We start from the raw sequence: 15,245 nt of genomic DNA, 5'->3' as shown, positions 1-15,245 counted from the left end.
CAGAAATTAGACATTAGAACTTAAAACGATTTTCATCTTATGTAATTCGTTCTACAATATATTGTGTGTTACGATAACACTCCTGTATGTATAAGTGCTTTAGGGAATATGATATACTTGTAGGTAATCATTTTGTTTGTCATGAAGAGCTAGGCGTGATATGCAATGATAATTAAACAAGTGCAACGATGATTGCGAATTCACCGTCGGCAAAGGTAACCCCCGCAAAATACTTAAACTTTACGAATTAAATGATATACAGTCTCAATACAGAAGTAATGCATTTAAAACACAAACAGTAGATATCTCCTTCCAGTGATGTTCGGCATCAAACAGTTCCGGACGAAAATCGGAAAATCAGTCAACTCCAAACACACCCCCTCCTAAGAGTGAGGACGAAACAAAATCCAAAAAAGATCGCAACACATTTAGTTTTTTGACAAAAATTATCAAAAATATTGTAAGATTGAGTGTTGATCCCCCCAAAAAATTAAGTCCAATTCAAGAACTTAATTTTGAAAAAGATCAAATATCATTTTGCTGCAACATCGCTCCTAGACCAATAATTAGAATTGTTTATACCAAATTGGAAAGGTAAATAATTCCTTAAGCTAATTTGGGATTTTTTCCCGTAATGTCCGACTATACATGTATGCCTTTTCTTGCTGGATGTAAATGTATTTGGAAGCATTTTAAAACTTTATCCATAAAAAAACCATTAAAGTTATGGGATGGCACGCCGACGTCGGGGAATAGCATTACCGTAACTCCGTAAGCGGTGAGCTAAAACTGTTTAAATTGAATTTCAAAAACGGAGGATCACGAAAATGTATAAAATGGTACACACGTTAAAGAAATGTGTCTTATTAACAACAACAACAACAACAAAAACAACAACAAAGGCAGAAACAACAGCGACCTGAAAATGACCTACGTCTGAAAGTTAAATACCACAAATATTGAATTGGAATACAACAGTGTTTCTTCCGGACGCAAATAATCGCTTAACTGTAGCATTTATTTATGTAACATTTCAAAGATAAAAAGTGAACTTTAAGTGGCAGCGATAGCTCAGTGGCTTAGAGCGCCACCAGCCGGTGAAGATCCGAGGTTTGTGGTTCGACTCTCCCTTCCCGTGTCGGTTTGTGTTTCTCGGGAAACTGGGAAAAACACCGGTCTGTACAGTTGAGGCTAATTGCTCTGGATGGCATACGGGCCTCTCGTATGTTGTTCAGTGAGGTAGTCACCAACTACTACAATGAGACCCCGCCTCAAAATGACCCTGTTCACGGGCGATAAACTCAACAAACAAACTGTTAGAGGGCGGCAGCAGCGTAACTTAGGTAACTTTAAGTATTGCATATAATATACAACAATCTATTTTAATTTTCTAATTTTCAATTAATCACAATTACTCATTGTCGGCGTTGTAGTTTCGTTAAACATTTTTATCATTTTATGCTTAGCATTACTTAATAATAGAATACATTGTAGCCAGCTCTGTAGTCCGAGGTTTGACCTCACACCGCTGGACTAGTAATCTTTAGTCCGAGATTTGACCCCTCACACCTCTGGACTAGTAATCTTTAGTTCGAGGTTTGACCCCTCACACCTCTGAACTAGTAATCTTTAGTCCGAGATTTGACCCCTTACACCCCTGGACTAGTAATCTTTAGTCCGAGATTTGACCCCTCACACATCTGGACTAGTAATCTTTAGTCCGAGGTTTGACCCCTCACACGGCCGCTGGACTAGTAATCTTTAGTCCGAGATATGACCCCTCACACCTGTAGATGGTTTGACCCCTCACACCTCTGAACTAGTAATTTTTAGTCCGAGATTTGACCCCTCACACCCCTGGACTAGTAATTTTTAGTCCGAGATTTGACCCCTCACACATCTGGACTAGTAATCTTTAGTCCGAGGTTTGACCCCACACACCTCTGGACTAGTAATCTTTAGTCCGAGGTTTGACCCCTTACACCCCGGACTAGTAATCTTTAGTCCAAGGTTTGACCCCTCACACCTCTGAACTAGTAATCTTTAGTCCGAGGTTTGACCCCTCACACATCTGGACTAGTAATCTTTAGTCCGAGGTTTGACCCCACACACCTCTGGACTAGTAATCTTTAGTCCGAGGTTTGACCCCTTACACCCCGGACTAGTAATCTTTAGTCCAAGGTTTGACCCCTCACACCTCTGAACTAGTAATCTTTAGTCCGAGGTTTGACCCCCGCCTCAAAATGACCCTGTTCACGGGCGATAAACTCAACAAACAAACTGTTAGAGGGCGGCAGCAGCGTAACTTAGGTAACTTTAAGTATTGCATATAATATACAACAATCTATTTTAATTTTCTAATTTTCAATTAATCACAATTACTCATTGTCGGCGTTGTAGTTTCGTTAAACATTTTTATCATTTTATGCTTAGCATTACTTAATAATAGAATACATTGTAGCCAGCTCTGTAGTCCGAGGTTTGACCTCACACCGCTGGACTAGTAATCTTTAGTCCGAGATTTGACCCCTCACACCTCTGGACTAGTAATCTTTAGTTCGAGGTTTGACCCCTCACACCTCTGAACTAGTAATCTTTAGTCCGAGATTTGACCCCTTACACCCCTGGACTAGTAATCTTTAGTCCGAGATTTGACCCCTCACACATCTGGACTAGTAATCTTTAGTCCGAGGTTTGACCCCTCACACGGCCGCTGGACTAGTAATCTTTAGTCCGAGATATGACCCCTCACACCTGTAGATGGTTTGACCCCTCACACCTCTGAACTAGTAATTTTTAGTCCGAGATTTGACCCCTCACACCCCTGGACTAGTAATTTTTAGTCCGAGATTTGACCCCTCACACATCTGGACTAGTAATCTTTAGTCCGAGGTTTGACCCCACACACCTCTGGACTAGTAATCTTTAGTCCGAGGTTTGACCCCTTACACCCCGGACTAGTAATCTTTAGTCCGCGCTTTGACCACTCACACCTGTGGACTAGAAATCTTTAGTCCGAGGTTTGACCCCTCACATCGCTGGACTAGTAATGTTTAGTCCGAGATTGGACCCCTCACACCTCTAGATGGTTTGACCTCACACTTCTAGACTAGTAATTTTTAGTCCGAGATTTGACCCCTCACACCCTTTAGTCCGAGATTTGACCCCTCACACCTCTAGATGGTTTGACCCCTCACACCGCTAGTACACTTGTATAATCCACAGAACTATTTTGGGGGCGAATAGGGCCGCTGACCTCAAACTATCTACAGAATGTTGTTTGTGAATAATTATACAACCATCACTCCCGACTTTAATACGACTGTGTATGCGGCAGCTTTTATATATTAGAACATCTGATCATAGATATTCTTCTGTTTAACAGCACTCCATCTGAACATAAACCCAACGATAATGAGATCGTGTATTACCGCCCGCCGTCTGGTACCACTTTCTGTTTCATACATATGTGACGTCATAAGCCGTAAACATGGGCGTGGCTAATTAATGGACAGGCGCATCGATACACACATGTTCGTAAATTCATATTATGCCTTTGATGACGGCAAGATAATATGTTATGCGAAATTATAAGGTACAATTGAATGCGGGACGCCATTAAAATAAATGCACGCCCCACTGCCAAATATAGCTCAATAGCTATGAGAAATTATTATCCCAAATTTTAAGATAACATAAATGAATATACTTCATCCAAATTTGTTTACATTTTCACCCATTTTTCTGATTTTGTTGTCGTCTGCCCCGAACCTTCTGAACAATGAGCTGCTAGGATGTTCTCGCCGTAGTTTCATTAAGATCATTTCATTGAATGCGATACATAATATATATATTAGTCACTGAGCAATATAACTTCTGCATACAAATAAAATAATTATGTTTTATGTTGAATTCATATGTACAATGCTAACCACGAATTCCACTTCCGGACCCGAATCTCTAGACCACCCCACGGCTGACCACATCCCTTGATGTCGTCTGAGCATTGCAAGGTTTCGCGAGATGCCGATTGATGAAAACTCCGAGGAAAGTTTTGTGGTCGTTATTACAATATCAGCGGGGTTACTCACTTAAGTGTGAGATGGTTGTGATGTCACTGTCTCGTTCTGATATGGAGCTTATGGAATAAGGGTCAACAGCGTGACGTCATAGATGACAAAATGGCCGCGGAAGTCACTATAAAGCGAGTGTCATTAAAAATACGTTGAACGGTTGAAAAAAACGTATTGTTTGTGGCAAACCGAATATGCTAATTTTGTTACTTTACTTTTGATATGTAGGTATATCATGGTCTTAAAGGTTTATGTTTCTCATTTATGGGCAATGAATACACTTTACTTTCTCTGGAAAGCACGAGACGGGTCTCCCGTATAATGTTCAATGAGCAAGCAAACAGCTGCTACATGGACAGCCCGTCTCAAATTGACCTTGCATATATATTTGGCTGATATCGGAGCGATTAACGAAGCAAGCAATTAAACTCGATGAAATATGTGTTTGATAAGTTGTTTTGTTTTCAGTCTAAAGAGATATAGTCCCGCTTTGAAAATAGTGACCCTCTATATTGGCGTAGACAGCTTGTAACCAAAATCAAGTATATATTATATATGATATATATATATGTAAGTTAAATAGGAAGCCTGGTCTATGCTTTTTATTAAAATCAATATTTTCCAGTAGATCAAAGTGAATGCTTGGAGATTTTACCATTTATTTGCTCAAGACCATAATGAGGTTCAGTATGTGTCGATAACAACTTAGCTCACGCATTGATAAAATTGTATATCAACACAAATGGACCTGTGCCCATTGAGTAAATATATGTATAAAGGGCGTGAAGTTTTAACACACACACAGAAACAGATTGTCTTCATGACGGAAACTGTTTCACGCGAACGTTTACTTTTTAAACGAGGAGTCTTTGTTCCGGCTTCAGTAAAGCGGCTACTGTCGTACTATTCCAACGCGACGGTCTGAAACCAATCTTACGTAATACCTTTTCACTTATTTCTCTCAATATCTACCTTCCCGCACAAAATAATCCCACGTCGACCGCCATTAGAGTACAGTCATATAGCGAAGAGTTGTCCATAATCTCTTCTTTATTTGTTTGAATGTTTAGTAAAATGGTTTTCATAAAAATTGCAGGAGAAGAGTAGTTAATTGTTCTTGGTGTAGTAATACCTATGTCCGTTTGTAAACATTCTCGCAGAGCACAAGTGTCTGATAGGAGTAGGTGGGCTAATATTTCTTTCTATAAATACTTAACAGATGCAGACGCCTGTGAGCAGATATATTTTAAGTTTTAAGATTTTCTTGTGGCAATTAGTTTTGGTGATAAATCTTTTTTTTATGCATATAAACGCATCTGAAAACGCTTTAACTTTATCAAACTTCGCTATGTTAATTATTTGTCTAGATGGGATATGATGAAAGAATTGTCTCCAAATTTGCATGGACGACAAATTGCCGTCGCAAACTTAGCCTGATTATGTCAAGCCGTCGAGATGCCCCATAGCAAGGCCGCAATTTAGGAACCTGTGTTAATAGCCATTTTTTCAGACTTCGTATACACAATTGTATAAAATCTTAATTTCCATATGTCATGGCAGATGTTTTTGTGAATAACTTACTTACTGTGTGCACATGTTAGCCTAGGCATGTGTGTTTAAATGATTCACAGCCGGCTTTTTGTTTACCGTAGAAAATTTCGCCGTGAGTGGGCAGTGCCCGAAAAATGGCGGATCCCTTTCATAAGATCATTCTTCGGTCGGGATAAATTTCGGGCTTGTTTCATCAAATTTGAATAATCTTGTTGTGAAATTTGATGAAGACGGATGTAAAAAAATGCGTCATTGGCGGACATTTCGGCCACGGCAAAGTGGCTTTAAAAGGTTGAAGCAATAAGGTGTCTGAAACTCAATCTAATTCAAACATTATGTATGGCTAGGGTGTCCGGGTAGGTTGTCTTTAGTTTCGGGGAACTGGCTGAATTGATAAACATATTTTTTGCCACAATAGTTTAACAGTTAAAGGAATCCTAGGTTGCTACACGAACCAAGACTCTTATAAGTTTTGATGTCAAAATTTCACTGGAACTCGATATTGTATCTTTCTGTTGGATTTACGCTTCTTTAATGTTTAATTCAATTTATCAAACCTGTTCCTAATCAAAATAATGTATCCGTCAGATAATTTTTATTTGGGTATAAATATATGAAAATGTATCTAGTGTAAATTATTTTGAAAATATATTGATTTATTATTTTTTTTATTTATTTTTTTTAAATCATAAAATGGAGGCCAACTGGAACGTTCTCTGTTGTATTTAGTGTAAATAACTTAATATTATTATCTTTAATGTAAATTTTGAAAATCTACGGTGGATTTTTGTAACTTCGCTTTTGTCAGCTACATACGGCGAGGCTTTATAACAGGAACGAACGTAAAGGGGAGTGTCAGTAAATCTTAAGCAGGGATACTTCGGGGAAAATATTAAGTATTTTGTGTCGATTAGACCCAACAAGTTTTGAATGGGATAATTTTTTTTAATAAAACTTTCATCCCAACGAAAGATATAGTATTGTGATTATCAAGTTTCCGTTATACTTCTAACTGTGTGTGTATCGGGTCGTTCATTTCCCCAACATTGGGTGTGGTCCCAGTTTGACCGGGAAGTGTACTTATGTGGCCAGCCATACACTTAGGTGGTGGTTGGCGGACGGCGGTAGCTGGTCCGACCGTAATATAGGACAACATGGAGTACATTTATGAATGTCGAAACAGACATACAAACAAATTCCAGGCGTAGTGTCGGAGTTTTTATTATGGTCTTTCTTGTGTTTGTCCAAACCTGATTTTCCGGTACTGGTTATTGAAATCCGATTTCCAACAACATACATATATATATAATTATACAAGTATCACAAATTCGTGAGAGCCTATAGTTTGAAACGGTTTCATTAATTTTATATGCAATCCGGGTCTCGTGCGCAACACCTACATTTGTTGTTAAAATGGAATTTTGTATAAGGCTTTAATTCATGCATAGGGTTAAATGCAAGAGGTTTTTTTTTTTTTTTTTGTAAAAACGTACGCCCTTTTTGTGACATGTGATACGGTAATAAGCATGGATGACCAAGCAGTGTGGAAGCTTTTTGTTGTTGGTTTTAAAAAAAAAAAAATTGTTGTTTTTGTTTGTTTTTTTTTTGAGGAAAAACAAAAAGCTAAAGATTTATTCTGATTGCTTCCAGAGACGCATAAGATATCCCCTAATTCCGCGCGATAAAATTAATTCTGGCATTCAGGCAATTTTGAACAATAACAACGAAATTCCTCACCTCCGACAGTACCACCACGCCCGAAGTCGTGACCCCGCATCCAACACAACACTGACCCCACATGTGGCAGTGAACACGGGGATTTCGAGAACAGGTGCACGTGCTTATCGGTGACTCCGTGTCTAAAAATAGTACATGCACGTAAATACGTCGACTGAGATGTATTTACTTTTGACTGCCTGTTTGTTACCTGATGTTTTGGTATGTTGTTGTAGATATGTAGACTACTTGACAATAGTGTGACACCTGTATGATCATTGTTATGATGTAAACACGTGGATTAAAAGATATATAATTCCTAATCATTATCATCACTTTTCGTCAAACAGGTAATTGGTACAAGAATTTTGGTGATTGTCAAAATCGCATTTGAAGCCGAGAAACCCCAATATAAATGCATATTTTAATGTAGAACTTGAAGATCTATAAAAACATTCTATGAAATACATTCAGTGTGTTTTTTTCCTTATTATGGATATTAGCATAAACTTGATTGAAATGGAATATTCAAATTTTCCGATATGGAAAAAATACTTTCTTGATCTTTTGTTCATGTTGGGTTGAGGCCTGTTTGAACCATGAACCTCATTGTTCAAATTGTCTCTACATCATTACTTCCCGTTTTAAGAATAAGATAATACCATAATTTTATCTAGATTTGACTGGCTAAATTTCGCTGAGGAAGCATAAGCGAGGACGGTCGCCCATCTGAAACGCCTAGTCCTTCTCTTTGTATATTTTAATGGTCTAGAAATCCTTCCTGTAAACTTACTCGATTATGACCTATAGACTTCGGATACGTTGGCGTTGCTGTGTTGTTTTTTACATGACTAAAAAATATACATGATGATGTATATATATAAATTGGCAGTCAATAATTTCTCATATAAGTTTAATATATTTTACCTGCTACATTTGACAAGGCAGTCAAACGTAAAAAAAAAAAGTCATTTATTTCATTTATTTGATATTTCAGTCCTAACTATAAAAAATCGTGATTTGGTATGACGCCATTTCTCTAAGTAATGCACTTTATCAGACTGAATTGGTGTCGATATACATGTACAAACAATTGAATAATTGATGAGAAAAAAGGACATTAGGAAGATATATATGGTGCAGTTGTTCCTACTAAAATCCGTCTTGAACGTACAATGTCACGTATAGGGCCGCGTTATGACGTGTGCTATTTGCATACAAATGTATGATATTGTGTACATATGCTACTAGTCGACTGGTTCCACCACAACTTACAAACTCTGGCTCCTGACCACACTACGTATTTTATTATAAAGGTCATACTTCAAGCGACTGTCTTACAATTTAAAACGTTTATTTATAGATACCAGACATGTGAAGAATCGGGCTATAGATGAGTAAATGAACACAATACGTCATCATTTGTTTAAACATAAGCTATTCATCAACATCTCCCTGTGACTTGTTTGTCTTTTACGCGTGTACACTCACGGATATTTCAAAGTAGAATAATCGAAGATCTTAAAATGATTTATTCTCTACCCTAGGACACGAACAACAAACGATGCAAAATGTCATTATCCCTTATCAGACCCCAACCGCATGGGAAATGTGATCGCTGAGTTATCGACACGAGGCGATATTCCAGAACGAGGCAAAGCGACTCCACCCATGTTTATTTATATAACGTATTTATATTGACTGCAGATAGAAGGGGCTTACCGAGAGCAACGAGTAGGTCAATTCCACATAGGTGAACGAATACACACAGGCTTTAATAAGTCGATTGGATTTTTAACTCATTTGTGTTAACAAGGCCTACGTACCAATGTGTAGATATATACCGAATGAATCCCAGAAAACCATGTTATATTAAAACTAGATTTGTACCGTTGTATAAAATATGTTTACTTGTTAAATGTAAGAAAAACGTAATGTTTACTATATATTTAAGTCTTTGTATACAAATCGCGGTTGGAGGTTATTGAAAACCCCCAAGATTTTTCAATAACAGTTGATAAGAATTTTAAACAGTATGACGTACATGTATTCGTTATAAAATTGCGCCTTCGACTTTAAATGCCACGCATATCACAATTAGTGGGATGTTTCTATTGAATACACGTGTCTCCCCGATTCACTTGTACCTAAACCAAATGTATTTCCTGGGCATACGACCAGGTGTGTCATAAAAATTAATGACCCGTACGACTTGATATGTGTGTGGAATGTTGTACTATACACAGATATTATATTGGATACGGTATGATGCAGTTGTCTGTCATTGTCGTTTGGCTTCAGCTCTGTAAGCGGCCGTATTACGTCAAATCGACATTTCACGATAAGAGTGGCCCCCTACATGTGTGTATTTGCTTTGTTCTGATAAATCTTAACCATGATTTCATTTGTTTGATCAATAGATTGAGTTAGCCGTATACGTATAATACAGCTACCATGATTAAGTGTTTGATATAGAGACTAGCCTCCAATCTAAGTGCTATCCTCAGATGAAATTTTAATATGTTTTTACTCTTATGTAGACCATCGTTCGTGAGTGACGATGTTATATTGATTTTAATAAACCAGTTCAATAACTTGATATATCAGGAGTCTTTAGGTGTAGTAGAAATTGTTTAACGAGTTTTAGAAATATATAAATGATATATAGCCACAAGTGTATGTAATTTATCAGTATAAGTCAAAACTCTTAGATTAATTCTTAATGTAAGAGTTCTCAGATGGTCAGGTTTTTCTGCTCAGAGTCACCGACTTATTGCAACGTAATAAATAAACAATGACGTCGCGATGGTGTTATTAGTCGCGTGTCTTACGATATTTATAACACAGTCGTATGATGTTGTATAATTAGCCAGTTATGTAATTATAAATGTTTGTCTCGTTACGAATGGTGTACGTCTGGCAAGTCGACCGATTGTTAATGGTCCCCACCTCACAGCTAACATACAACTGTACGTGTGTACGTCTGACGGGTGATACAGCTGTACGTGTGTACGTCTGACGGGTGATACAGCTGTACGTGTGTACGTCTGACGGGTGATACAGCTGTACGTGTGTACGTCTGACGGTTGATACAGCTGTACGTCTGACGGTTGATACAGCTGTACATGTGTACGTCTGACGGTTGATACAGCTGTACGTGTGTACGGCTGACGGTTGATACAGCTGTACGTCTGACAAGCGATACAGCTGTACGTGTGTACGTCTGACGGTTGATACAGCTGTACGTCTGACGGGTTGATACAGCTGTACGTGTGTATGTACTGACGGTTGATACAGCTGTACGTGTGTACGTCTGACGGTTGATACAGCTGTACGTGTGTACGTCTGACGGTTGATACAGCTGTACGTCTGACGGGTGATACAGCTGTACGTCTGACGGTTGATACAGCTGTACGTGTGTACGTCTGACGGTTGATACAGCTATACGTGTGTACGGCTGACGGTTGATACAGCTGTACGTCTGACGGTTGATACAGTTGTACGTCTGACAGGTGATACAGCTGTACGTGTGTACGTCTGACGGTTGATACAGCTGTACGTCTGACGAGTGATACAGCTGTACGTGTGTATGACTGACGGTTGATACAGCTGTACGTGTGTACGTCTGACGGTTGATACAGCTGTACATGTGTACGTCTGACGGTTGATACAGCTGTACGTGTGTACGTCTGACGGTTGATACAGCTGTACTTGTGTATGTCTGACGGTTGATACAGGTGTACGTGTGTATGACTGATATTTGGCATGATCACATGTAGATTCATTAAAGCGAACAGAAATAACATTCTTTGGGCGTTGTCTTGTTTAGGAGTGTTAATTCGATCGCTTAAACCTCCAAACAGTATCTCGGCTACCTACCTTTATTTAATCTCGTCAACCAGACATATCCTGGCAAAGCCTACACTTCCCTGTTCCCCGCTAACCTACAAATCTAGCCTGTTTGTTTGGGCGGTACCTTTGCGATTCCACAACTTTTGTAAAGAAGTATAAAACCTATTTAATTTTATTGTTTAATTTCTATTGTTGCGTGATCTATTTTAAGCATGCCATAGCAGCCACATGCAATGACACACGCATATCCAGTATTCAATGCTTAGATCAGAAATAGGAATAACCGGAAAAAAAACAACTGCCGGGTTGGTAAACTATATGGTACAACCTTGTTTAAATCATGCTCTTTCTTGTAATGTAAAATCATTATCCTTGCCTCATATATATATCTGCATATGATATAAATACTCTCTCTAAATGTCCCTTTAATTTGTTTGAGTATTTGGACATACCTGATCTTAATGCCATTGAATTTGGCTCTTCAGTCCCGACCATATCCTGATGTTTTTTATATTTGAATTTTTTATTATGGATGATCAGTATCAAGAACATTAATTTGAAATTCGTGGAAACATGTAATAAATTAGGCAAAACTTTCTTAGAATGACGGGTCATTGTTTATTTGCAAAAATCATCCGTTACGTATTTAAACATATCAATATACATATATTGTACAATATTGAAATAACATCCAATACATCACACACTGAATAAGCCAAATTGAAATTGTCCTCATTTAGTCAAACTCTCTCTATTAAGCGAAGATGCATTAGTAGGTTGGGTTTACCTGTTTTAAAAGTCTAATTTAAGGCGAGTCGCCCGTAGCCCATGTGACACAGATGTCTCCGGGAACATCTCTTAATGCTTTGTCGTCTGCCCGCTGTAGTAGCGGATGATGATGGATGAGAAGGGAGGTGCCGGCGAGATAACACACATGTCAGCCGGGTATGGCAACATCGGATGATTTCGTGTTGTCTGCTCGCATTGCGGAGAATTTAGAGTAGTGTGATGGATTTGACTAGATTTGTAAGTTATCCTTTGGTGGTCATATTTACATAGTGTTTATGTAGCTATAATTGAAAGGAATCCACTCAAAGTGGCCTGTCATAGCCGCCATCTTGAAAATAAAATTGCTATCGCCACCTCTGAAATGTATTAAGATTAATGTTTGGTCAACAAACGTGCCAAACTAGAATTTGTGTCATACCCAAGGTAGCCGACATAGTCACTATTGTGGAAAAACATCTACTTCTTTCCTAACTGAATTTCAAACCCATGCCACATTTAAGAGATGGCTGCCATCAACTTGCAATATGGTAGCCAGATTGAAAATGCACTACTGTTAATACAATATTTGTTTATGGAAACATGCGACATTCCTGTTTGTAGCGATACCCTTTCAAGCATCCTCGCTGCCGATCCATATACCCACAACGCCTCAAAATGGCCAAACCGAACATGCATGTCAAAGCAAAGACAATTGCATCAAACCCACTTGACCTTCCTAATGCCTTGCCAGTTTGCTTTGTTGAATGTCAATTACATTTCCTGCAATTGAATCGGATTTGCAACAACTAAAAAAAAAATCATTTTACTGAGAACTTACATTCGTATAACGATTGAATACTATGTCGTACACTCAGATGTAAACTGTTTTCTGTTTAGCAATTCCGGGAAATTGTTGATGTCGCACGCTGCTGAAAATAACATTTTATGGTGTTATGATAATTTATTAACCAAATCACATTAATTTCAAACTGCCTGATATAATCATTACACTGTTCATCATGTCCTATGACAGAGCTGTTGGTTGTGCGTATACCATAAGAAACCCCAACTTCGTGTAGTTGTGTCAAGCGATGGATGAATCTAAGATTTAAAGATCTTTGAAAAATGCATGATAATCTTTGAATTTTTGAAATATTTCGTTTGAAATTTAAGACTTAATGGGGGTGGTGCAGTTTCTACTGTTCATTGAAGCAATAACGTGAGCGCGTGCGCTATACATTCTATATATGGTAATGTTTTTAGTAGATGATTGAATACCGAAAACGATAACAATGCTGTCAGAACCTTGCTTGTCAAACGGTTTTTGGCAGGATTTCAATGGATAAAATAATTTCAATGAAACCAAAACGGAAAAAGTTCGTGCGTCTAAAACATGATTTCTTTAGTAATTTTTTTTCTCGATTATCCTCGCATATCTCAAATAAAACGTGGTTTCGATATGAAACCTTTTTTTTCATAAATTTCACATTTTGCGTTTGATAAACTTTCCGTACTTATATCTCTCTTATGTTGTATTTTTTCAGGTGAACAATAACGGACTGTTGACATTTGAAAAGGAGAAAACGACATACAAGCCTAAAAAATTCCCTCTGAGTGACAATACTTCTGTGATAGCCGTGTTCTGGGCTGATATAGACATTCAACGAGAAGGCGGTAATGTAACATACAGACAGACCACTGATCCAAGTCTTCTGACAAGGGCTACAGAAGACGTTAGAAAATATTTCTTCTTGAGAAAAGAATTTACCTGGATGTTGATTGCAACGTGGTACGAAGTTGGGTTCTACGGGGCATCGAACTCGGGAGAATTAAGGGTAAGGGCTTGTGATAAGAAGTTACACTATTTGGATTTTAAAATTTGACTAAGAATGTTTAAATGTATCAAAATTTTGAACAGGATACATATTTTTGAGAGAGAAAAAAAAAGGAGAATATATTTTGCTATTTTCATTTAATTTGTTAATAAACACATTTTTGACATCAAACAAAAATGCTCTTCAATGGACAATTGAACTGATGCTTTGCTATCGTTTTGTTCATTCATTTCTAGGCGCTTGGGTTTTGGAAGTTCAGTAAGCTTTATTTTTACAATCCTAGTTTAAAACAACAGCAATTACCCAATTTTAGAAGACGCCACAAAGTACATTGGGAACGTATCAAAGATGTATTGCTAGTTTTCCGATTTCATCTGGAAACTATCACTTTGTTAGTTACACATCAATTTCATTGTGTTCCAGAAAAACACTTTCCAGTTAGTCCTTTCTACAAATGAAGAGAAGTCCTTTGTGTTCTTTTACTACAACAAACTTCAGTGGACCACTGGATCGAACAGTCTTGGGAATTCCTCTACTGGACTTGGAGGAAATCCTGCGCAAGTAAGTATATTGTCAAATAGAAAAGTTATCATCGTCTTCTAGTTACAAAATATAACTAATGCCTTGTGGTTTTTCAACAATCTATCGAATGTCATTTAGATGATCAACTTATTTTTAATTGTTTTGGAGTGCTCTATTTTCGTGGGTCTCTTATTCGTTGTTTTTCGAAAAAAATATTTCGGGAGCAATTGTCTTCGTGAATTATTAGTGCTTAATTATAAGAAATCAGTTTAAGATGTAATTTATAAATTCATTAATTTATGAGTTTTGCTTAAGAGTACACACCAAATGAACAAAAACGAAAGCCTACGAAAAATATTTATTTTACAGTAATACAAATATATATTCAGCATAAATAACATTGCATATTTAAAATTAAGATTAACCTTGGAATTGATAGGTTCATATTGTTTTGTTGTCTGTTAATAGGTAGGCTTTAACTCTGAGGACGGCGTGAGTTACCTTAGTGTTGACGGGGCCCAGACTGATGCCGTCATCAACCTAACCCGAACTAGTAACGTGGACGTACCGGGACAGTGGATCTTTGGAGTTTCCGGATCCGAAATCCGAGATGTCAAGTGCAACCATGATGGTCAGTACATCTACGTAGTTTTGTTTTGTTTGTTTGTTTGTTTTTGTTTTTTGTTTATTGTTGTTGTTGTTTTTTTTGGGGGGGGGGGGGGGGTGGTCTGCTCAAGGTCATTGGAGACTGTAATGTAATTGTGGAAGGGCGAGATAAACGTATCACAAAAACAATGAATATGATCACTTCAGATTTCATAAAATTCTGGTATTAGAAGCAGAGCAACAACTGTTACAGAGTTAAAGATATCCTTGAACCGAGTTCTTGTGGCTAAATATCAAGTGTATATTATTAAATTTCATATTA

General features: G+C 37.7%; 1 protein-coding gene across 1 annotated transcript in view; it reads left to right on the top strand.

Annotated features, from left to right (window-relative positions):
* Positions 1 to 15,245, top strand: part of LOC117322309 (sushi domain-containing protein 2-like) — a 38,313-nt gene that overhangs the window by 7,148 nt on the left and 15,920 nt on the right. Inside the window, exons 2-4 of the mRNA XM_033877161.1 lie at positions 13,505 to 13,795; positions 14,219 to 14,356; positions 14,786 to 14,948. Coding sequence (XP_033733052.1) covers positions 13,505 to 13,795; positions 14,219 to 14,356; positions 14,786 to 14,948 — 592 coding nt within the window. The remainder of the gene's footprint in view (positions 1 to 13,504; positions 13,796 to 14,218; positions 14,357 to 14,785; positions 14,949 to 15,245) is intronic.

The sequence above is a fragment of the Pecten maximus genome, chromosome 2, assembly GCF_902652985.1.
Source record: "Pecten maximus chromosome 2, xPecMax1.1, whole genome shotgun sequence".
NCBI lineage: Eukaryota > Metazoa > Mollusca > Bivalvia > Pectinida > Pectinidae > Pecten > Pecten maximus.
Note: the sequence above shows the minus strand (reverse complement) of the source record. Positions and strands in the feature narration are given on the sequence as shown.